General features: G+C 49.3%; 1 protein-coding gene across 1 annotated transcript; it reads right to left on the bottom strand.

Moving 5' to 3' along the window:
• Window positions 1-329: 329 nt before the first annotated feature.
• On the bottom strand, window positions 330-22,567 carry LOC137482658 (pre-mRNA 3'-end-processing factor FIP1-like). Its single transcript, XM_068205166.1, has 16 exons — window positions 22,096-22,567; window positions 21,261-21,300; window positions 18,313-18,397; window positions 16,638-16,744; window positions 15,854-15,912; window positions 14,713-14,823; window positions 12,367-12,497; window positions 11,524-11,648; window positions 10,450-10,555; window positions 8,999-9,197; window positions 8,098-8,124; window positions 7,505-7,562; window positions 6,970-7,025; window positions 5,668-5,872; window positions 4,035-4,193; window positions 330-1,643 (listed from the first exon to the last, which is right to left on the bottom strand). Exons 1-16 carry the CDS (start codon window positions 22,187-22,189, stop codon window positions 1,511-1,513), a joined length of 1,695 nt encoding a protein of 564 aa, XP_068061267.1. The 5' UTR covers window positions 22,190-22,567; the 3' UTR covers window positions 330-1,510.
• Window positions 22,568-24,433: the final 1,866 nt, after the last annotated feature.

The following is a 24,433-nucleotide window of genomic DNA, read 5'->3' as shown; positions in this document are numbered from 1 at the left end:
GTGCTGCAGCTTGCAGAGCTGCCCAGGGGGCAGTGAGTGATATTCCTAAATCTGGGCTCCACCGTGGCTGCAGAGGCAGGAACAGCCTGCAGCCTGATCCCAGCTAACCCTGGCTCAGTGCACACACATTTCCCAGGAGCTCAAGCACATTAAAAAACTCCATGAAAACCAAAACCCAGCAGAAGTCCCAGTTCTCCTCCCCCGGGCTCCGCAGTTACAAACCCATCACTGCACTGTCACAATGTTGAACCCACACCAAAGAGCTCTCCTGGCACAGGCTGGACACTTCCCAGCACACTCAAGACTTCCGAGATTACAATACCAAAAAATACAGAACATTTCAGAACCGTATTATTTTAGGACAAATATTTCAGACAGTTTTAAATAACAAGTCAAAGGAAAATGAGACATTTGTGGATGCACATGAACAGAAGGGCAGGATCCTAATGACCAGATAAATGAAAACCCCTCAAAATTATTTCCCCTCTTCTTCCCACCCAGAAACATCTCTGTTGCCCCTTCCCCAACCAATACTAAATCCAAAGAAACTTTGGAATTTGACTAAATTTATTTTGGGATCTAAGGGAAAGGAATGCATTGGACAGGAGTGTTGGTGATATCCAAATAGAAACGCCAGTCCCACGAGGGCAAACTGCTAACTGGGACTTGGTGTTCTCTACTGCACTCTAGGTTATTCAGTCAACTCTTAGTAAAAAAAGGAAATAAAATAGTTAAGTCAAAAGGAATTAAAGAGAAATTCATGCTCTTGCTATGGATCTTCATTGATTCCCCACGCAGGGGTGTAACATGACAGAACTACCTTTGCAATGGATAAAAAACCAGTTTTGGAGTCTCTGCACACGCTGTGTGAACACCTTCAGCAGCTTCTGGAAGCTGTCACATCCAGGCAGGCCTCTGTGCCCACCTGGAGCAGATCCTGCAGCTCCTCCTGACATGCCCAGCTGGCCATGGAGAAATCAGAAGCTGTTTTTGTAGCTATAAAGAAATTCAGGAATGAAACTTTTCACTACTGGACACCAGACTCTAAGCTGGCTCCTGGGATCTAAGTCACGCTGTTCTTTGGACAATAAATTTCAAGTTGCACTTACTGTCCTAGTTCTCAAAAAGGAATGACGATGACAAAAAGAACCAAGAACTATGACCTAATTGCGTTAGTTTCAGCTGAAGCCATCTTCCATCAGAAACCATAGGATCTGATACACCAAAGTTCTCCCTAGGGATGTGGATGAGTGGAGTAGCTCAGTGCTTTGTAACTAGTACTGCTGTATTGTCTTGTATCAAAAACAAACAAAAAAAGGAAGTTTAAGGGCACGTGCAGCCTCAGCTCCTGAAGCACTGCTGGCTGTGCCACGGCTCGCTCAGTCAGCCTCTTCCCTTGGAAAAAAGTAAAAAATAATAATAAAAAAAATCACCCCCCAGCCAAAACATCACCAATTCCATGCTGGTTCCACAGGAGAGAGCTCCTGCCGAGGGCTGATGAGGGGCTGGCTCACTCCTTGGTGTCCTGCTCCTCGCCCTCCTGGGCACCGTCCTCGCTGGTCTCCTTCTCCTCCTTGCTCCGCTTGTTCTTTTTGTGCTTGTGGCGCCGGTGGCTCTCGCCCTCCTCGCTCTCGTGCTGCTTCCTGAGCGGGGAACAGAGGGACAAAGTGACATCAGACACAGCCCTGCCACAGCAGGGACCCAGTGATGGGCACAGGGGCTTTGTTCCCCACCTGAGCGAGCCACATCAGCAGTGCCGAGGGCACCTGGGGATTTCTGGGATGCATCAGCACTGCCACACTGCCACTGACACAAACACACACTGCCACTGACACACTCACTGCCACACTCACACACTGCCACTCCTGGCAGTGTCCACAGGCAGCACCTTGCTGTTCTTCCACTCCCAAGCGAGCTCCAACAATTCTGACAGCACCGAGGCTGAGGAGGAGGAGGAGTCCTAAACCCGAGACGTGTTTGAAACTTTCACTCCTCTGAATGTTGGGGAAATCCCTGGACTAGAGGCAGCAAAGGGATCAGTGGAGCGAGAGAAATGTGGGTTCCCCATGGGAGGCAGATCCCGTTTCTAATTCTGCTGATTCACACCTGACCTGGCTCTTCACCGGCTTCGTGCTTTAGAACTCCTTTATCCCACTCAGTTTTCCAGATGTGGGTGGATAACTGGGGATGTTTACCCAGGATTTCTGTGATGTGGGAGCCATCCCAGGCAGAAGAGGCCTGAGCAGGCCGTGCATGCCCTGAGCCTGTGCCCTGCCAGCTGCTCCATGCAGCCAACGCAGCCCCAGGAGCAGCTCTGCCTCCCACCAGGAAAAGGGCAGAGCGCTGGTTGGGCTCCTGCCCCCCAGGAGGAGATTTTCTGCGGCTTCACTCACAGGGTCAAACCAAGGGAGCGCTCAGGAGCTGACTGTGGTGTGAAGGTGGCAGAGTGAAAGCACAGCCCAGAGTACAGAACAAGCACATAAATTTATCCCGGGATAAACTGTGACTGTGCAGGCACAGCTCCATGAGCAGGGACAGCATCAGGTGTACAGACCAGCTGGAATTCCAGTTTAGCAGCAGACACTGAACTGGCTGAACCTGGCTGAAAAGCTCCTGGCTTCAAGTAATTTTCTGACTGGTTTAATAAATGGTTTCAAAGCCATTAAAGACAAAAAAAGGAACAATAAAAGGCTGCTGCCTCTCCACAAAACACCTTCAGCCACCTTGTGGCCGATGTGTCAGTGGTTTATGCTGGGGACAATGGGACTATCCTTTAATACTGAAACCAGCGTCAGTGATTTCTGCAGACTGCTCAGTTTGCAGGAAGCTGGAAATTAAACCCTTTCATCTGCAGGTGCCTCAAACAGGCTCAAATCTCAGTGTGCCTCAAGCAGGGAATACTAGAATGGTTTAGGTTGGAGGGGACCATGGACTGGGATTCCTACAGTGAGTTATCTACTCCAAGGTTTCAATTCTGAGTAGAGGAAGCTGAGAAATAACCCTAAAGCCAATGGCTTGTTTGTCTGATACCAGCTCAGCTTCAGTTGTTCTGTTTTCAATTTTTATTGTGGTCTTAGTCTTTCTTCCTATCATTTTGCTTCCAACCCTTTAGCAATCAGTCCTTCCTTGAAAACTTACTCATCTCCTTAAGGATAAAACCAGCCTTTTTCCTCCAGTCACTACCTAAGAGTTTTTCTGATACCAGCTTCAAAATAAGGGTAATTACCTACAGGATGACAGGAATTTCCTCTAAAAGAAGGAAGTTGACACATCAAGAAAAAAGAGCAAGAACAGGTCATTAATGGGATGTGAAGTGACACAGGACCTGAGCACAGAACCTGCCTCAGCCCAGAGAGCAGGGCTGCTGCTTTGCTGGGGACCGCTCTTACAGGAAGATCATCTGTGGCAAATCCATTTTCTGCAGAAAAGCTGTCATTTCAGGACATGCTGCTCTGCCCCAGAAGTTTCACACTGGTGGAGACCATCACCTCCCTCACTATCAGGCTCTAGGTAAGAGCTCTGATCCTCCTGCTCAAGCAGTAATTTTTGAGTACAGGCAGAAGGAGTTCCTCACAGAAGAAGTGACTGGGCATCAGAAGGGGCTGCCCAGGGAGGTGATGAAGTCACTGTTCCTGGAGGTGCTTAAGGAGAGGCTGGATGTGGCACTCAGTGCCATGGTCTGGGCAACAAGGTGGTGCTGGGTCACAGCCCGGACTCACTCTTACAGGTCTTTTCCAAACTAATCGATTCTGTGAGCTCTGCCCTGGTGCACAGCAGCAGCAGAACCAAAAGCTGATGCTTCTGTCATGGCCTTGCACCTCCTTTGTGTGTGCTTTTGTTAAGATGGCAGCTCTGCTGGGAGGCTGAGCGCACGTCAATCCCTCCTTCACCACTGAGTGGGAACTCGACCTGAGGTCTCCTTTCCCTGGCCCAGAGGGCTCCTCCCGCCCACGGCTCTCGGACAGAGGAGATGGGATGAGCCAGGCTGACATTCCACCTGGAGAACACAGAACTCCTGGCCAGCACTCACTGACCTGCGGGAGGATTTGTGTTTGCTGCCGTCGTCTTTGTCGCGGTGGCGGCGCTCGCGGTGCCGCTCCTCGCGCTCGCGGCTGCGGTCGCGGCTGCGCCGGTAATCGCGCTCGAAGTCGTAGCTGCGCTCGCGGCTGTAGTAGCGGTACCGCTCGTCGTCACTGCGGGGACAAGGGACACGTGGGCACAGGGACATGGCCCCTGGGCAGGGCTGCAACCGCCCTCACCGGCAACATCTGGCACCTCTTACTGACCGGGGCGCTCCTGAAACACCTGCAACGGGAGCACAGCGCACACACGCTCCTCTCTTCTGCTGGGCTTCCCTCAGCACTGACACCACAGGTAACCTCTCATCCTTTGGTGTAAGGGGCTCTTTTCTTCCCCACAAGCTCAAAACATCAAACTGTGAGCGCAGCTTTCTGTCTGCACCCCTCTACCTGCTCAAAGCACCTCATCCAATCCCCAGGAATGGGCAGAGTGTACCCCAAACTGAGGCACATCCCACACTCCCCTCTACATCCCCATGTCAGCTTCTGAAAGCCCAAATCCAAAGGGTTAATTCTGTGGGAACAATACTCAGACTTGGGAGAGGGGACGTCAGAGACATTGTTCTGACACTCCTGGAAACAAGCTGGACAAATAAATGTCCAGGATCAATCAGCTGGGAGTGCTCCCAAGGACTGCACAGCCACTTGCCCTGCTTTGACCTGCACCAGGGTGCTCCACACCACCCAGAAATGCCAGCAATGTGCTCAGGAGTGCTGATCCCAGGCCTTGGCTCCAGCATGGACCAGGAAGTGGGAGAGTCTGAGATCTTCCGATTTTAGCAAGTTTATCTTCTGTTCTCTTCCCCCCACCCCCAACCAACCACAGTGCCCAAGAGCTTATAAAGGAAAAAAAAAAATCAGGAGCACACTGCCTTGTTTGCTCCCTCCCTGGGCTGGGAAGCTCCCCAGCAGGAAGTACCCTGGGCCAGGAATGCACATTCTGATCATGTTTTGAATGATTATTGGCATTTCTGAGCCTGGAGCCTGCAAAACACCGACACTGCTGCTGACTGAACACCAAAGGGATGGGTTTGGGAAGTCTCTACAGCCCCAGCCTTCACCTCAGATGAACACAGGGAGGCTCCAAGCCTCCGGCTCTTCCCCAAGGGCTCCCAGCGCTGCTGTCAGCTGAGGCCAGAGCAGCTCCCACCAAGGTGGTCTCTCCAGTGCTGCTCCCATTTCCTGGCTGACTCCCAGGGAATGGCACTCCCAGCCCCACAGGACAGCGGAGCAGAGCAGGCTGTTTGTCCTTTGATCTGACAGTGACATTTAGAAGACAAGAAGCAGCAGCTCCTGCAGCCAGTGCTTCACACTGAGCTGTGAAACGCTGAGTAAACACAGAGGGGCTATTTCATTGACTGGCCTCGTGGGAGAGCAGGAGGAACTGGTTCTGCTGGATTTAAACAAAAATCCCAGACCCAGAGACAGGAAATCAGCCAGTGACACAGCTCCTGGTCTGTGCTGTAGAATTGATCCAAAGGAGCTCTTCCCCAGACACTGCAGAGAATTCAGCTGGTGTCCTCTACAACCCAACCCTTGGCCAGACACCCTGAGGTGCCCCAGGGAGCAGCAGCAGGGCAGCACTCACTTGTTGTATTCACTGGTGGTTGGGGTGCGGTCCCGGTCCCGGTCTCGTTCCCTGTCCCGGTCCCGGTCGCGCTCGCGCTCCCTGTCCCGCCTGGAGCCCGAGTACTCCCAGTGGCTGCTGCTGGAGCTGCTCGTGCCCTTGTCCACCGTAGTCACCCAGGGCGTGTGGGACGTGGAGATGGGGGGGTAGCTGATGAAACCTGAATCTGCAGCCAGAGAGCAGAACCCTCCGTCATCCAGAGCATGCCCAGCACCCCCTCAGTCCTTCCCTTTCCAAAGATCCCCTCTGGCAGCAGAGCTGGATCCAAGGAGGCAATGGCCCAGCTCCCTGCTGTCCTTCCCCTTTGTTTCCAGCGACTTGCTGAGAACAGAGAACTCCTTCTCCCTGAGGAAGGCCCGAGAGCAGGCATTCACAGGCAGCACTGCACAGTCTCTGTCAGCCCTGGGCTCTTGGTCACCTGTACAAGGTCCCACTTCCCACCAGCTACCTTCTGCTCTAGGGAGGCACCTGGGGAGGGCCAGGGGCACCAGCTGCCAGTGAAGGATGTCACCTGGGGAGCCCAGAGCCACCAGCATTTCCCAGGCAGAGGTGGCCAGCTGGACCAGCAAGGTCATATCCCAAAGCAGTGCCACATCTGGCAGCACCGGAGGCTCCTCTCCTTGGGAAGGGCTGTCACTGCCACCCCTCCAACCCTGTCCTGCAGGGAGGCACCGCAGGGCTGCCTGTGCTTCCACTGCTCAGCACAGCCAGGAGGAGCCACTGCTGGTCACTACAGGACTGGGAGAGAACGGGGGCTGCACCAGGGAAGGGAATCTGCTGAAATCCTGGCACTGCCTCTCCCATTACAAAACCACAGGAGATGGTGCCTGAAGGCAAGGGAGAGATGAAGTGGGGGAGGAGAGATTCAAAAGCTCGGGGAGGAGATGCCAAGCTCAGTAGTTGTAGACGGCTGTGCTAATCCCTAAGGGTGGGGAAAAGGGAGAGTGAGTGAGGGTGAGCACAGGTGTGTGCAAACAGGGAGGAGAAGACACTGCTGAGGCACCAGGGAAGCTTCTCTGTGCTGGGGATCTGCCCTGAACAGCAACCTGGGCCTCAGCACTGGGCCACAGAACTGCATCACCACACCTGCACAGCACTCAGAGCAGCGCACCCAGAGGGTGCTCCTGACTGGGACTGTCTGGGACACAGCAAGAGCCTGGAGCTGGGGCAGACCTCATGTGTGTCAGCCTCAGAAAAGCCTGGGCTGCCAAGAGCCAGGGAAGAGAGAGAACAGCAGTTGGATGTGTCCTGCCCGGGGCTCACCTGCAGAGTTGTAGCCAAAGGGAGGTGGCTGCCTGTTGTTGTAGCTGGCTGGCTGCCTTTGGGAGAGAAAAGGGGGTGAGTTACTGACATCAGGGACCCACACAGCTCTGGCTGTGCTGCCGATTTACCCTGTTTTTCCTGGAGGTCTGTGGAGAATTCTTATGGGAATCCCACTACCAGAAATGCTCACAGGTTTTGCCACAGCTTCCAAACCTGCCATAATCCCACTGCTTACCCTGGGAAAGCACCACTGCTCACAAACTACCTGGAGCATCTTCAGAGAAAGCATCTGCAGTAATAAATCATGCCATGAACTACTCTAGGCTTTACCTAGATTTTATTGGCTCCTTCCTGTGCCTTGAATATGACAAATCCAGGTGAGTGCACAGAGGATTCCTGACAGACCCTGCTCTCCCCCACCCCAACTCAAGACCAGACCATGCATCCCCAGCACTGATTTTGGACCTGTTCTCCTCCCTCTCTCCCTCCAGGGGAGCTGCTCCCATGGTGTGATCTTACCCAAGTGTGGTCTTACCCATCCAAGGTTGGGATGAGGAGAGCTGGTGGTGGTGCCAGAGGTGGTGGGAACAACCCTAGACACAGAAGGATAAATCAGCACCAAGATCTTGCAGCTTCACAAGGACTGTTCACAGTTAAAAACAATTAAAGCATCTTTTTACTCTAAACAAGGCCCTGTTTACAATGGAATAATTTTCCTTCAGGGAGGATCTCCTCCCCAAATTCACGCCCTAAAGCTCTGTTAGTTTTGTAGGGATATGGGGAAAAAAACAAAGCAAAAACGACCTTCTATTTTAGCATATAAATACTGAACATAAGATTCATCAAGGGGTAGCAATTAACTCTTACAGCCCAATGGAGAAAAAGTGGTTCTTGGGATGCAGACACATTGCATTCTGACCAGAATGTAACAATCAAGTTATTCTGACCTACAGATTTGTTTCAGAATAGAAGATAAGCAGCTCAGGTTCAATGCTCAGTTGGAGTTTATTAACCTTAAATTAGCTGTGCTCTAAACTGGTGCCATCCAGTTTCATGTTACTCAGTTTAGATGCTCTGAACCTGTGTGATCAAAATTGCTGCTGTTACTAAGAACAAGGTAACACCTACCTGGAATTGGACCTGGAGGTGGCAGGCCTGTGGAAATAAGCAGGGAAAACAAGTGAGGAAAACAAGGAAAGCATGGCCTCTCCGTACTGCATGGACTCTCTGTACCTCATGCTAAACCTCAAAGCACAATTTTGAATAAATCTCACATACTGGAGCAAACAGAGCAGGAGAAAAATTGGTGCTACTAAGCAGGAATGAGCCTATACATTATATAATTTTCCCCAATTTTCTGTTTACCTTTATAATTTAAAATATCGTTGTTCTCTTACTCTGGGGAACTCCTTTTCTGAGTGTGAACACATGAACAATTGATTTTATCTTCAAAACAACTGAGGGAGCTGGAGAGGAGAACCTGCTGCAGGTTCCACTCCAACGTGCCCATCTCGATTTTGCCAAGCATTTTCATCTAAGGCAGCAGGAGAAGCTACCATGGAACAGAACCCTTGAGTGCTGCAGCAAATCCTCCTCAGGCAGGAGTCACTGCATGAAGTGTTCCTGCTGCTGCAGAGGCTGGCTGCTGCTCCAGGACCAGAAAAAGCCCAGAGTGTGGCCCCCTAACTTTGGCCTGGTGTATTTAAGCCAGAAGCAACAGTTCTCAGCTTCCTCCAGAGAAACAGGAACCTGCTTCTTGACATTTATCAATAAAGCAAATGGATCAGTAGCACTGGAAGGTTCCCTCAGAGAAATAAAGCCCAGAGGTTTTTCTTCAAGGACCAGCTGCCATTTTTAAGTATTCAGGGCAAATATTAAATGGGCTATGATGGAGACTAAGCAAAGGCTGGCCAAGGGCACAGATCTGTTCCCTGAGTGCTTGCCCATCCCATGGCACTGAACCATTAAACTTCTGATTTGCTCCAAGCCTGGGACATCCCAACTCGGGTTCCATGGAGCGAACACATACCTGGAGGATGCAGGGGAGGTGGAACAGAAGTCACTGGAGGAGGAGGGTGCAGGAAGTGTGGAGGAGGAGGCCCGGCGAGCGGGGGAGGCGGAGGCCCTGCTGGTGGAGCGAACGGCTGCTGCTGAGGAGGCTGCTGGGGCTGGGAGGGCTGCTGGGGCTGCTGGGGGGGCTGGGGCTTACTGCCATGGTCTCCCAGGACCTTAGGGGGCACAGGAATGAGAAGAGAGCGTTTTAATCCTGCAGCAGGGCCCTCACAGCACTGGCAGCATCACCACAACAGGACTGAAGAGTGCCTGAAGAGTGACCAAAATGCAGAGGCACCACAGTGACTTGAAGTGCAGCTGGCAGTGCTTGTGAGGGGGAGGAACAACAAACAACACTTTCCCAGCAAATTCTGTCTCTCAGGCAAACTCTTCTTGTTGGCAAAATCTGGAAAACTGACTACTAAGAAAATAAACAGACCACAAAACCATGGAGAAAAACCCAAGGAATTTGGCCTAGGAAGGAAAAGGTTCAATGTTTAGGTTTTTTTGGCAAGTTAGCAGAGCTGGCAGGAGGAAGATGGTTAAGAGAAGGGGACTTGGTAGATGGACCTCAGACCCTGCAGCTTCCTGCCTAGGAACCAATGAGAACATTATGGTCATACACTGGGCAGGCAAGCCCAGAACTGAGACCAGTTTTAATCCCAGGCTTTCATTTCTTAGAAGGGACAAGATCCAGTAACACAGGCCCAGGCTCAGTCTGAGGTGTGGGCTGCACCAACTGATTTGAGACTAAATGTTACTTTAAAGTACAGAGAAACACCAGCCCCAGGTACAAACCCTTCACTGCAGATCTGAAGATTCCGACCCCACAGTGGAAGGGAAGGGAATAATCCACAGTAGAGATTCCCAGCTACACTGGGCAGGCAAGCCCAGAACTGAGACCAGTTTTAAACCCAGGCTTTCATTTCTTAGAAGGGTCAAGATCCAGTAAGACAGGCCCAGGCTCAGTCTGAGGTGTGGGCTGCACCAACTGATTTGAGACTAAATGTTACTTTAAAGTACAGAGAAACACCAGCCCCAGGTACAAACCCTTCACTGCAGATCTAAAGATTCCAACCCCACAGTGGAAGGGAAGGGAATAATCCACAGTAGAGATTCCCAGCTACACACTCCAAGGAATACTTTGGGAGGGCTGATGATGAAAGAACTCAGGCCTTAACATTCCAAAGGGAAGACTGGTCTTTAAAAGACAAATCTGGCTCCTAGTAAGACCAAGCTTTTTAATCCAGAAATTAACTGAGCCTGCAGAAGGGAATGATCCATGCACACACCTCAGCAGGGTCAGTGCTGCTCTGCAGGTATGAACTGGACACAGGAGGTCAGGAACACACAGACATTTGCCCAGGGTTCACCAGAAGTGCAATAAAATCAGCAATTTGTCAAGGCAGCCCCTTGCAGAGGCTTTACCTGGATGGGGTTTTCCTCCGAGGCGTGTTTATCCCGGCGTCTCCCTTCCACCCTGCGGATTGTGCCTGCCTGGCCCCCGATCACATCAATGGTCCCACCCAGCTTCCTGGTACAAAGCACAGGCATCTTTTTAGGCTCAGAAGCACCAAAAGGAGCAATTTTCCCTGCCGTCAGCAGATTTCTTTCATGCTTTCTTTCCCACCAGGGAAACATCTCTCAAATGGCGACAAGAAGCCAAGGAGAAGCCCTTCTGCATTCCTGAACAGTTTCCCTCTGAGCAGGGGTGAGTTTGGGCTCTCTGAACACCCAGAAATATTATCCAAATAACCACCAGGAATAGGTGTACAAACAGGGATTACACACCGGGACAGAAATGCTCCCAAAATGCTCAAATCCAACAGACTGAGCAGAGCTTTAATGCTCATCCTTGAAGCACAGAGTTGGTTCCCAGGTAAAGGGTAAAATTGGGATGCAGGGCTGCTTTCTGCAAGGCAGGTGTGCAAAAGCTGTTTTGTGAATGCAGCAACAGAAACACCCTGAGCCCAAAGCTCTGGCTCAGCTGGTGTGTTCTTCTGAAGCTTTTGATAAAACCCCATCGATCTCCTAAGGGCCAAGTGGTTTCCCCAGCAGAGGCTGACCCTCAGAATGACTCAGTTGTTTTACCACACATCCAGCAGCGTCGCACACAGGCTCAGGAACCAATAGCTCCTCTTATCCTCTGCCAAACTCGTAATCCACTTCCACTTGAGGAGGCAAAGATTAACATCGTGGGAGTAGGAATAAGCCAAGCAAGCATAAGCAATGTCAGCAGTGTGAGCCCTCAGAGCTGAGGTGTTTGCCTGGCTCCTTCCACTCCCAGACATGTGTCCCATCAGCTGGGATCCAGGATTCCCTCCCTGCGCCAAGGAGGGGGGAATGGACAGGCAGGGGTTGCACTGCTGGAGGTGACACTGGAATGAGTGACCACAGCAGCTTCCTGCCAAGCTTAAAAGCTTCTCTTTGAGGCTTGAGGAGACTCAGAAGTGGCCCAGGTGGTTCTCAGGTGCCCCTATGAAAAACATGCTCCTCTCTTACCTGTTGGGAGGAGGCCCAGCCTTCATTCGTCCTCCCACCAGAGCCAAGAAGTCTGTTTTGAACTCTGTTTTGATGATGTTGCTTTCTACTTCTTTTTCAGCATTTCCTGTTCTTCCCTGCTGAACCTGTGGAAGGTAATAGATAACACATGAGTGTTGTGCCCTTCTTTCAACTGAATGGAGCACCAGCGATTAACGCTCAGCAAAAGCAAAGGAACAATCACAGCAACCTATTCTTCAGTCAAGGTACAGCCATTTCTGCCAGTTAATAGCCATTCCAGCCTCAGCCTGCTGTCCACTGTCTCCCATCAGAAGTCCTGTTATGAGTTTATTAAACTGGTATCATTTTCCATGGAGTCACTAAGTCAAAACTGGAATGAGCAATACTTGCTGTACTGACAACTGGCTGAAGTTCTGATGGCCACCATGGACTCCTGCAAGGTTGATGGCCAAAGCAGTCTGCAAACACAAAAGGCAGCCACACCACTGCAGCAAGCTCCAGCAGTAAGCAAAACAACCCTGGGGGCTCAGCTCCCCTCCCTGTACTTCTCTCATCCAGAGGGTTTTCCAAGCAAACACCCCTATAAATCAACTGGAAATTCACTCTAGTCTTCCTGCTGTAGTGGTTCAAACTTGCCAGGCTAATGGAACTATTCCTTCCACACAGAAAAGATTTTCAACAGAGATTTAATCTTTAAAGATTCATTTTTGCATTTCTCCTTGCTGAAAGGACACAGAACAGTTCAGAACTGACGTATCTCCTGCTCTTACAGCCTCATCTCTGTGACTACAAACACAATCCCAGTTTTGCTGGAGCCAGGAGCAGGAGTCACACGTCACCCACCGTGATCTTGTTCTCTGTGCTGATGGGAGGGGCAGGGTCCAGCCCCAGCTGAAGCCGCCGCTGCTTTTCACAATAAGCTTTCCATGTTTCTTCATTGAATCCATAATTAAAGTAATCAGAAAGATCAGCACCTGGCAGAGGGAGCAGGAGTTAACACAGAGGTTCTGCACACTTGCACTCTCAAGCTGTCCTTTAACTGATTATATAAAGGGTTGAGGCAACAAAAGTTTTCCAAAGAACCCAGCTTGTGCCTTTCCCTGCCAGAAAGCTGTGGGTGCCACAGAGGAGACAGTGGCTGCACCTTGGGTGGGAAGGGAACATGGCCTGAGGAGCAGTGGGACCCCCTGGACACACAGCTCAGCACCTCCACAGGCCATTGGGAGCTCCCTGCAATCACTTGTTTTTTTCAGGCTGGTTTCTTCCAATTGTCCACATGAGTTGAGTGCTGGGCACAGCACAGGAGTGACAGCTCCAGACCTCACCACAAAAATGGGGTGGAGTCATGGAACCTTTTTCCTGGCAGAACTAAGCCCACACATTCCCCTCCTGACCATCACTGCCTGTGCTGCTTTGAGAGGAGATTTTGGGGCTCACCCATTTTGTGAAAGGCAGCTGAAGTGGAAGGTTTTTATTGATGCATCCCAGAATACACAAGTAATTACGGTTCAGTCACAACCCTAATTAGCCATCCCAGAGTGTTATCTCCTACTGCCAGTCTCCTGTGCAATGTGCTAATTCAGCACGAGCACCTCTGAATATCAGAGGTGACCACAAACTGCATGCCAAGAAACCAGAGATGAAGAGGGGCAATCGCAGCTGCAGGAATTACAGGAGCACCCCTCCCACCTCCCAGCACTACAAAGCACCTCCTGCCCCGCTGAGGTGTCCCTCAAACATCCCCCATGCACAGATATTCCTACGCAGACCAACTCCAACACAAAGAGCTGCTACAAGAGTGAAGCAAAACTCTGCCCAAGCTGAGCTTGGTTTAACTGTGAGGTCTAAGCAGTGAGGTTTATCTCCTGGGCTGGCCACTCTTCCTGCTGTACCACCCAAACATGCAAACTGCATCCACACCGACTCAGCAACATTTACTTGTTGATTTTATCAGCCTCTATTTCAGACCTCTATCAGTTCTTCCACACAGGATTTCTCCTTCCACTCCCTCACTCAAAGACATACCAAGCTGCTGAACAATTAACTGTAAAGGATATAAACTTGAAAGGTTGTTGAGTAATGAGCTACTTGCTATCTAAAATAAACTTACAGACCACACAGCTCTGCAGAAATCTTCCCTCTATTGCATTCCAACACTGTTTTAGGGTCAGCTGGCTCTATTTTGGTCCAGGGATGTCAGCATGGCCACAACCATGTCCACACTTTATCTTTGAACTTCACTGCATTCTTTCTAACTCATTTTCTTCCCATTCCCCTCTGTCTCACTTCGCAATCAAGGAGAAATCCCTGCAGAAGAAAAGCTTCTGTTCCATTCTGCCTGCACTATCTGCAGGGTGGTTCAGTGCTCGTTTGATACCTGGACGTGCCCATGGAGCTTTCAGCACTGGAGTGCCCTTCATGTGGGCAAGAGATACCCAGACCACACCACAGGCAACCTCAGGAAAGCTCTACTTACTCAGCACAGTAATACTGCTGAAAGATAAATAAAATACAGGGACTGGCAGGGAGAATAATGATGGCTGAGAAAAGGCAAGTGGACTTTCTGTTTCAGTTGACAATTCAACAGAGCACATTTTATGAGAGTAGCACAGCAAAAATCTGGATGTCTAGTTCCTTCAATTACTTTTGTATCAGAAGTAAAACAGCAGCTGATTTGTAGCATCCTACAGCTGTAAGAGGAGAAACCTCCCTCATACAAATAAGTGTGGGCAGCCCCAGGACCCGAATGAGGAGGGACCACAGGGACAACTCTGGGCTTGGCCTGGGGACACAGAACAAGCTCCTGCACAGGAAGAGGAAAACAAATATCAACACCCAAATCCTGACCCCACTCAGCTGCCTTTAAGGCCAAACATTATTGGATTGGTATCAGCACAATGTTCTCGGGAAGCAGGGAATTAATAAAATAGACCATTTAAAAAAATAGCTGTTGCCTTTAGGGAAGTCCAATTACTAGAATAAAGGCAACCCAATTTTACGTAGAGCATGGCTTGTTCAATCAGTAAATGCCATTGACTGTCTAGCCAGGCAGCAGAGAGTGAGCAACACACATTGTTCTAGCTTCCCTGTTCCCTGGCAACAATAAATGGACAGAAACTACATGTGAAAATAAAGAGACACAACTAGAACTGCAGAAAATATTTACCACAAAGAACTGTGAGGCCTCACCTGGTTTCCTCCATGGTTTGTCTTCAAATGAATCCAAATCTACTTCTATCACAGGCAATCCATTTATATTCCCTGCGGCATCCAAGTCAATACCTTTGGGCTGCAACTTGGCTTTGGGGAGAGAGGGACTGTTACAACTTTTAATGCAATGCCTTTAATCCACTCATTTGCTCAGCAAATTATTCCAGTAAAAACAAAGCACTGCAGTGAATTAATCACCAGGTTTACAGCACGCAGGTAACCACAATCAGCTTTTTAATAAAAAGGACTCCAGTCACTCCATAAACAAACAGGGTGTGCAGCACCTGCAGCTGAACAGCAGAGAAGCAAATTCAACCCAGATTGGTACTACAGACAGAGTAAATCATTAGGACATGCATGAAATTTACCCCAAATGAAAAGAAAATGGAATTATTTTTCTCCCCAGGCAAAGTATCTATTTTCCCCTCCCAAGACAGACACATTTTCTCATTACAAGAGACTTTCTCAGGATCAGTCTTTAGTGGACTAACAGGAGTTAGCAAAAATCTGTCAGGTACAGAACCTACAAGGGGAATTTGTTCTTATTTTCTCAATCAGAAGAGAATTCATTTGGATAAAGCAATTAGTGGAAGGGAGTAGATGAAGCCCATGAAAGGACAGTCTCACATGTGTAGAAGGACAGAAACCAAGACTTAATTTACAGGAGAAACTAAACTGAAGGGTGTGGAAAATTTCAACAGCCAAATAAGCACAGCTGTTACTCAAGGCCAGAGTTTGTTTCTTTTAGCATCTTACACTGTAAATAGCTCAGGACACTGAGTTCAGCCCTTCTCCAGAGCTGCAATGCTCAGCCTCAGTGCAACAATATATTTTAGAAATATTCTGGGGGTTTACTACAAAAGTATCAATCAATACATTTTTTCCTAGTTTAAACAGAATTATAATCACCTTGCTCAGTGATGGGTAATCAAATCACTCCATTGCATCCTGCCCTCTCAGACTGTGCTGGGAGCACTGGTTTTTAGGAAATGCACTTCCTATTGCTGGTTTACACTAATTTTGTATTCTTTTAAACAGAGCAAAATTTGCAGCTGTTGCAGCTGTCAGTGCCAGGTAGGTGAAATACTGGAAAAGTGAAGGATAAAAATAACAGCAATACCTGAAGCTGATGCTCCATAGCCTCTACCCGTTTTTAAGTTTAGATTCATAGGAGTTCCCCTATTGGAAAAGAATCACTATGTTGGCATTTGAACAAATGACTTGGCTAAAGATTCTCATGCAAAATATATTCAAGCCCTGACATCCTTCAGGAGATGCTTTAGTTCACCTGGGTTTGCTATTCAGAGTCATCCATCAGAGTGAAACCACCTCTATAACAAGAGAAGGAAATTATCCATAAAGTGGAAAACTTAGAATATGCAGCAAAGCACAGGTAAGTCATTTGTGTAAGAGGAAGGCTGCTAGCAGCAAGAAAAATGCTCTCTCATTATTTTTATTCAATGCACATTAGGCAGAGTTGTAGAAAGTATAATTTCCTGCTTCTCAAATCCAGCCTTGCCATTTCTGAGCCGCAGAAAATCAGACAGCTGGAAATTAGTAAATTCACAGCTTATGCAAATTCTTAGCTTAGCAAAATCTTACAGATTTTGGTTCTGGAAGTTTTCACAGATGAGTTAAACAGAACTTCCCACCTTTGATTCTGCCCCGGGAGCCCAGGAATTAGTAAGTTAATTTTCCAGCAGCAGCCCCATGGATTATCATTCCCATTTTACAGATGGATTCTCCAACAAGCAAGTGCAGGGCAGAGCTGCCCATCAGCTCCTGAGCCACTGTGGTGTTCTGGCCACTGCTCCCAGGAGCCAGAGCAGCTCTCAGCTCATCCCTTTCCATCCCAACATGCTGGGATCCCTCAGGCCCAAACCCCCACACCCAGCAGTACCCACATGTAGGACGGCGCTCCCGTTTTGATGTTGCCAATTGTGACCTTCACATCGTCGTCATCGCTGTCACTGTCACTGTCATCCTCATCATCCTCACCACTGGGAAGGGCCTGCAAGAGCAGTCACACAGGAGCTCATCAATACACACAACCTGAGAATTCTCCAGCACAGCCAGATCTCAGGAAGCTTCCTGAACAGCCTTCAACAACAATGGGCAGCTGCCCACAGAGAAATTCCTGCGTCCTTTGAAGATTTAGCCTGATGCAAAATATGGGGTAATATTTGCGAACCTGGGGAAGGTTTAGCTCAGTTCTAAGAATTTCACCACATCCCTGAGTTCCTCTGCCCCTCTCTTTTTGAGAGTTGGGGCTTTTCTGACACACCTCCTTCACAAGGGCCATGGTCAAAGTACACAACCACAAATGAAAACCACCAAAATACATTCACCATGCTTCACCTAACAACCTCAAGGCAAATATTCTCTCACCACAACTTCTGTGGTAGGGAGCTGCTGAGGAGTTTGGTTTGGCTGATGTAGCACAATCAGCCCCCAAGTCACTTCACTTTACAGATTTGACTCCAATGCAACCCCAGTGCTGAGCACAAAAGTAAAGGAATAGAAACAGAAATCTTCCAGATATGCAGCAAGTGCAGTTTTGTGAGAAGCACGAGCTGAATTAGCACCTCACCCTACATGAGGAAGGCGTCCCTCACCCTCCCTCCTTTTCCACAGCACGTGGGTCTGTGAGAACCCTGAATGAACCCTCTTGATGTGGCAGAACAGTGGCAGAAAACAAACCCATTAAAGAGTCCAGGAAAGGATATAGTAAAATGTGGTGAACCGTGGCTCAGGGAAGAATGCTGATGTCTGGCTCCAGATCAGAAGGCTGAAGGATCTGCTTTATTAAAACTATACTATTGAAAGAGATGCTATACTATTCTACATACTTACTTCTTACCTAACTAACAAACCCGTGACTCTCTGCTGAGAGTCCAAGACACAGCTGGATCCCTGAACCCAAACAACCTTCACCAGAATCCAATCAAGCAATCACTTGAGGTAAACAATTTCCATACCACATTCCACATTTCCACGGGGGAAAAAAAAAAGAAGCAGAGATAAAGAATGTTTTCTCTTCTTCTCTCTGTGCTTCTCCAAGAAATCCTGAGAGACAGAATTATGTCTCTCTGTCCAGAGAATGTGAATGTCACAAGAGGAGGGTGGGGAGAAGCAACCCTCCTCCTCCTCTTTCAGGACTGAGCCACCAGATTGCATTCTCAGAGGTCTGAGCCTTAACCAAAACTGATTCCCAGGATCTTGGGCTTTCTATCCCAGTGTTTCCCATGTTTTACAAGTCCTTGAGAAGTGACGCTGAATACTGAGCTGGAACACATCGTGTTCTGCTTTTCCTACCAGACTGCAGCATCAGAGACCCTGATCTGCCTCCTAAGAGGGTATGAGCAGAGCCTGCACCAGTGTTCTCTCCCCACCACTCAGGCAGGACAGGACAAGACAAGGCTGTTTCTGGACCCAGCTTTGGGAATGGCTGGCAGTACATCCCAACACTGCAGATATCAGCTATCAGGCAGTAACAGCATCTTTCCACTCCCTGCTTGTCCCCAAGAGTGCTGAGAAGTACAGAAATCCCCACTGCACCGTGGGCAGTGGGACACGTACGTGCTGGGACATCTCTCTGTCCTCGCTGTTGACGGGCCGGTTCTCCTGGGGAGCATCCTGCAGAGGGTGAGCAGATTCTGTGTGTCTGGTGGAGGGGACAGAGAAAACAAAGTGACCATGACACAGAAGAGAAAGTGGACAAGCCCAGCCTAGACGGTCACCTACAACCAGTTCTAAAGCCTTTGCCCAGGTGACTTTCACACAACGCTTTATTCTTCTTGTGTGTTTGTTCTGCTGGCATTTGCTCAACTACCTGACAAAAAATCCATCCTTCTGGCTTGGCTTTGCTTTTGCTGGGAAGAATCAGTTTCCCACATCCAGAGAGCACCTGACAGCACTCAACAACTCAGTGGCAGCTGGCTCAGCTCAGATTTGGCACAATCACAACTGATAAGAATAAAACCATAATAAGCAAAATTTCACGTCCTCCTTAAGGATGCTAATAATTACACATGCATTTAGTAAGCAGCAAAGACATCTGTCCCAGAGAAATTAAAGAAAGAGGGATTTTAGTTTCTATGAACAGTTTACAGTAAGTAGTTAAAATTCCAAAAGGAAAAGTTATGGGAAAAATGATGCACCCATTCTTCTCACTCATTACAAATTAGACCTGATGAAACAATGGTCAGGTTTGTATTTATCTCCAGTTTAAGAGTTTGTACAAATGTTAACATTGTTTATTGCACTGGCCAAGCAGAAAAGTGGAATTGAGGTACACACACTAGAAAAGAGCATGCCAAGTATTACAGAACTGAAATACAGAGAGCTCATCTGTCTCTAATGTCATAGGTAAAGCTTATTAAAACTTAAAATAATTCTGAGTTTTTTCAAGAGAGACAATCAGAACAGTCCAGGCCAAAGAAACCCAATTCTCCCCCAGTGCTTTTTGGAGTTGTTGCAATTAATTTAAAATCCCATGTCGGACAACAAACATCCACAGGATTGTTTTCAAAAATGAACAGGCAACATCTCACAGAATCCAAACACTGGTCACATTAAAGTCACTTCAGAGTGACATGAGACAAGAAAGGCAAAATAACCCAACTCAGCTGTTACTGAGTGTAAAACAAAGAGCAAACAAACTGAGCATAACTGAAGGCCCATTCTGGGGAAGTCTCATACACAAAGAAATTCTTCAGGCCAAGATCAAAAAGAGGGCTGAAGGTTGGGCAGCTGACCAAGCACAGGTCCCATGGGTGCCAAGTTCCTGATGTGACACCTGCACACACTGTCGGGTATAAAAGGCAGCCAAGATGTCAGAGGGAAAATCAGCCTCCAGGTATTTCCATGCTGCAGACACAGGCTGTGAAATGAGGACCAAAGCATGGACCACTGGAGAAAATCTCTCTGATGGATCCATAACTTTTTGCCCAATCCAAGCAACTCAGCATTGACCTCCACCCTGAATCCCCTTAAAACTCTGAGATTCTGCGTTCAGGAAGAGTGACAAGTATTACCTTCATCTTCAAGTCACATGAAGTGACACATCTGTGGGTGTACATTAAGATGTATGAACTGGAGTTCAGAGAGACACTTGGGAACCAAGAGCCTTTCCCTAACCTCTCTGCTTCCCAGGAATGAACCAGCTGACAGGTCCCCAGCATTGCCTGGGCACAGAAAAATGTGGCAGAGATTTCACCTCCCCAGAATGCCAACGTAATCCTGGGCACTGCTGACAGCACAGCATCCTGCTGGCCTCTAACACATCCCTTAAGCTTGGGAATGTCAGTGATGCTGCATCCCAAACTCTGCAGATTTCTGCTTCCTGGCTGGGGACAAACACTCCAGACAAGCCAGCAGTGCATCACTGGAGCTGCAGCTGCTGACAGCAGAGCAAAGAGTCATTTTTCTTAAAACACCCCACAACTCTTAATTTAGGTAGATTCTCATTGTGCAACAAAGAAATATGGGGGAAAAAATAAAAAGAGGGAAAAAAAAGGACAGCCAGCACGGCCACTAATATTCTTTCTTCCTACATTTTGCAGTTATTGGAGACAGTTGCTAGAAATTCAGATTTTTAGTCCTGCTTTTAAAGTAAAATTACATTCAGATGAATGTGACAAGGAACAGCAGATTTATGTAAAGCAGCTGTAAACTGCTGTCTAAAAGTTGTTCCTCCTCATAAAGCTCATTTGATGTTTTTAGGTAACAATTTACCATGGTTTTTACCACTTGTTTATTTGAACAAGCTTTCATATTCCTTAAGCACAGAAGTAGGACAGTTATCTGTAACAACCTCAATATTCCAGACACAGAACCTACAATGACAATAAACACTAAACTGAACTTTGGAAGGGGCTGAACACACACAAGCCCAGTGAAAACCAAGCCTTCTGAAAAATGTTACATTTAAAATGGCAAGCAGATAATCCTGTGCTGAGACCAAGCTCTGCTGGTGCAAAACACACAGCTACAAATAGAGGAAATATAAGCCAGGACAGACAATCCCTTTCACACACAGCAAGCCAAACTGATGATTGGTTTTATCTCCAAGTCTTATCCACAGCACTTGAGAGATCTCACAGAATGTGCTGGTTTGAGCAGCTCAAGATTTTAACCCAAGCTCAAGGTTTTTACCTTTCCCAAACTAAAGCACAGGCCAGTTTTACCAATGCCAGGCTAGCACAGAGGCAATCCTCAGGGCATTGTTCTTCCCATGGAATTAAACTGGAAAGAAGATCTGGTTTGAAACGGATTGCTGAGAGAAAAAAAGGGGGCTAAAAGTTAGATCTATATCAAACCAGTCCACTCATCCAGTTCAGCTTCCACATCCATAAATGCCAGCCACCCCCGTGGGGGTGGCTGGGGATGATCCCATGGGATGGGGAAAGGACAGGCTGCTGTTCCTGGTAACAGCACCGCTCCAAAGCACTCACGAGGCTCTGCTCAACAAGGCTCAATCTTTACACCATGTGTTGTTATAATGAATAAACAGCCTCAGGACTCACCCAGAAATTGGTCCATCTTCTTGCTTACCAGTGGTGTCATCTGCAAAAACAACAGTAAGAACAAAGGAATTATTCAAGTGAAAGGAAAAAAGCTAAATTCAAGCACAAAAGACATCACAGGTACAGAAATACCCAGCGGTGCCAAGGCACTATAACCCCAACACTCCCTTTTCAAAAAAGTTCAACTAGAAATGGAACAACTAAAAATCAACCCAACCCAACAAACACCATCCATCTGCAGAGGTGATGTCGCACACCAAACCAAAATCAAAATATATATCCTAAGTCTCGGAGAACAGAGGTAACTATCAGATAGGAACTGAAGTCACCTATCAAAGGTCTTTATATAGAATTTTAACGTGCTGGGGAAGAAGAAACATAAAAACATTCATGTGAAAAGCCTATCTGGAGGACAAAGAGGTTTCAATAAAGTCCTGTGGTTTATACCGGCCACATCCCAGCCCCGTTAGCCCAGCGGTTCTCAAGGTTTGGGCGATTAGCGAACTGAAACTCTTAACAAAGCATCTCGTTAACCTCCCCGCAGCAGTGTTAATGATAAAAGGACAATAACACGCCGCCACCCGCCCAGAAAGAGCCGCTCAAGCGCTCCTGAGGCGAGGCCGGGGGCGAACGCGGGTCCCTCTCCGGGCCCGGGGGCAGAGGCCGGTCGCTCTGAGGGGGCCCAGGGAGAGATGCCGGTCCCTCCCTCCCTCCTTCCCTCCCGCGGGGCCGCCCCCGGTCCCGCACGGCCCCGCAGCCGGGGGCGGCCCTGAGGCGGGGCCGGGCCCGCGGCCGGCCGGGACCCCGCGCTGCCCCCGCGGCCGGCGGTACCTACCCCCGTACAGCCAGTGCTCCTCGTCCTCCTCCGCCTCCAGCGGCGCCGCGCCCGACACGGCGCCGGCGGCCGGCGGCTCCAGCTCGGTGGCCATGGCGGCTGCGGGGAGCAGCGGCGGCGGGAGGAGGAGGAGGAGGAGCGGCGGCCCCGCTCGGCTCCCGCCGGGCCCGGGCGCGGCGCTCGGGCGGGGGTTCGGCGGCCGCGCTACGGCGCCGCCATTGCTCCTTCTACGGCGGGAGGGGGGGCGAGACCCCCGGCGTGGGCGCGCAGGGCCCCTGAGCCTCCCGCCCCGCGCCGCCGGGCCCTAGAGCCGCCCGCGGTGTCCCGCCGGGCCCTAGAGCCGCCCGACTTCCCCGCGGGGCCCTAGCGCCGCCGGCCGCACCGAGCCCCGGAGCCGCGCTCACGGCCCCGCCGGGCCCTACCGCCGCCCCCAGAGCCCCGCGGGCCCCGGCGCCGCTCGCCCGCCAAGCCCGCCCCGCCAGCCCTGCGCGCGCATGCGCGGCGAGCGGCGCGGCCCCGCCGCGCGGAGCTCCCCGGGGAAGGGGCTCGGGGCTTTCGGCGCTCGCCCGGGGCCCCGCCGGCATGGGGCCCCGCCGGCATGGGGCCCCGCCGGCATGGGGCCCCGCCGGCATGAGGCCCCGCCGGCATGGGGCCCCGCCGAAACGAGACGAGCCCGGCCGCCGCTGTGGCGCCTCCCGCTCGGAGGTCCCCGGGACGAGTCCCGCAGGATCGCCGAGGCGGCGCTGGGAAGCACAGAACGCCGCTCCGCATGGCTGCTGTCAGCGCAGCGCTGCTCCCGAACAGCTGGGGACGCATTCGGGTCTGTCCGGGTGGGGTTTGCGCCTCCCAGGCCTGGCGGTGCAGCTCCTCGGTGGATGCTGAACTTCGCGGCCTGGAGATGCAGCGCCTGAGGCTCTTCTGCAGCTCCACCAGGGAGCTCCTGTTCGGAACATCACCCTCTCCTCTCCCAGAGCCCTTAACTCCATCAGGATCACAGGGAAAATCAGAGCAAGCTGATTTTCAGCACTAATTCTCACAAAAATTATAGAGAATCCTGAAGCAAGTTAAGTTTTCCATGCACTAAACAGTTCCAGAAGAATCCTGGATTAAAATGTTCCTCTCTCTGCCCTGTGGTTCCAGTGGGGCTGTGTTCCTGCTCCTTGTGCCCTGCTGGACCCTACACTGGGAATGCTGAATGAATACTCACCGTAGGAACTGGAATGGGAATTGGACATCCAAAAATCACTGGGAGTTGATGAGATCCCTGGTTATACCGATGGACCCAGGTTAACTCTACAGAGGTGGAAAAGTGCTACTCACCAACAGGCCTCAGCAGTGCCTTTCAATTTTGCACTGTTTTCCATTTATAACAAAACCCAGAATTCCTTTGGCCGCTCTGTTCAGACACTTCACTGTCAAAAATGTCCAAGGAGATCATGGTAAAAACTGTCTGGAGAACTGGTACTTTTCAATTACCCCTCCACGCTTGCACACTGTATAATTTACAGATCAGTCATCACCTTTTGATTAATATTTGCCTTTTAATTTTAAATTCTTATTAGTCTGAGAGCTACTGTAATTCCTCTTTCCAATTTTATTACCTATCCCATGGGACTAGCGCTGTTGTGAAGAAGTGTTTCTTTTCTAGCCATAATCTCAGGTTATATTTATCACTGAATACAAATATACAAACCTATTTCCTACAGAAATTTTAATTTACTGCTCAAGAAAGGCTACTATAGATCATAAGGTTTACATAAAGAATGTGAAATAAAATGTGAATATGTTGAAAGGATCATTACCTAAACACATTCAGTGATTAGGGAAAACGCAGAATTCAACAGGTTAGCCCAGACGCAAATTTGCTGTTTGCATGTTTATAAAATAACCAGATGTAAATCAACCAAGTCCAGGTAGATTTGATTTCCCAGATAAACCAGATGTAGAAATAACAGAAATAATTAAAGCAGGTCAGGGACTAAGTAAGTAAAAGGGCATTTAGAAAATCATACGCAAAATTCAGGCATCAATCTGGGAACTAATCATTTTAGTAAACTCATTTGTGTTAATTTTGCAGACTGAATCAGCCTGTGACAAACACTTTTTACAGGAAGACTGGAGCACAAATACAAGGAGAACTGGGAGGACACAGTAATGGAAATATTGAGAGATTCACCAGTACAGTGTCAGATGCTGAGTCTGGACTGATAATGAGTGTCTGCAGGGAACTTGTATAAACTACAAGTAGCTGAAGAGAAATAGCCCCGGATTTGTCACAGAACAGCTATGGATCAGAAATACAATACAGCCTCTAAGGAGACAAATGTGATCCTTTAAA

Source organism: Anomalospiza imberbis, chromosome 14 (genome assembly GCF_031753505.1).
Source record: "Anomalospiza imberbis isolate Cuckoo-Finch-1a 21T00152 chromosome 14, ASM3175350v1, whole genome shotgun sequence".
In the NCBI taxonomy this organism is placed as follows: Eukaryota; Metazoa; Chordata; class Aves; order Passeriformes; family Viduidae; genus Anomalospiza; species Anomalospiza imberbis.
This window is presented reverse-complemented; position numbering and strand designations above follow the sequence as displayed.

Coding starts and splice junctions, on each gene's coding strand:
- LOC137482658 (XM_068205166.1), bottom strand. CDS start 22,189: ATGGCCACCGAGCTGGAGCCGCCGGCCGCCGGCGCCGTGTCGGGCGCG. Junction 9,198..10,449: donor CGGAGGAAAACCCCATCCAG/GTAAAGCCTCTG, acceptor GTGCCCCCTAAG/GTCCTGGGAGACCATGGCAG. Junction 5,873..6,969: donor CTTTGGCTACAACTCTGCAG/GTGAGCCCCGGG, acceptor CTCTGGCTGCAG/ATTCAGGTTTCATCAGCTAC.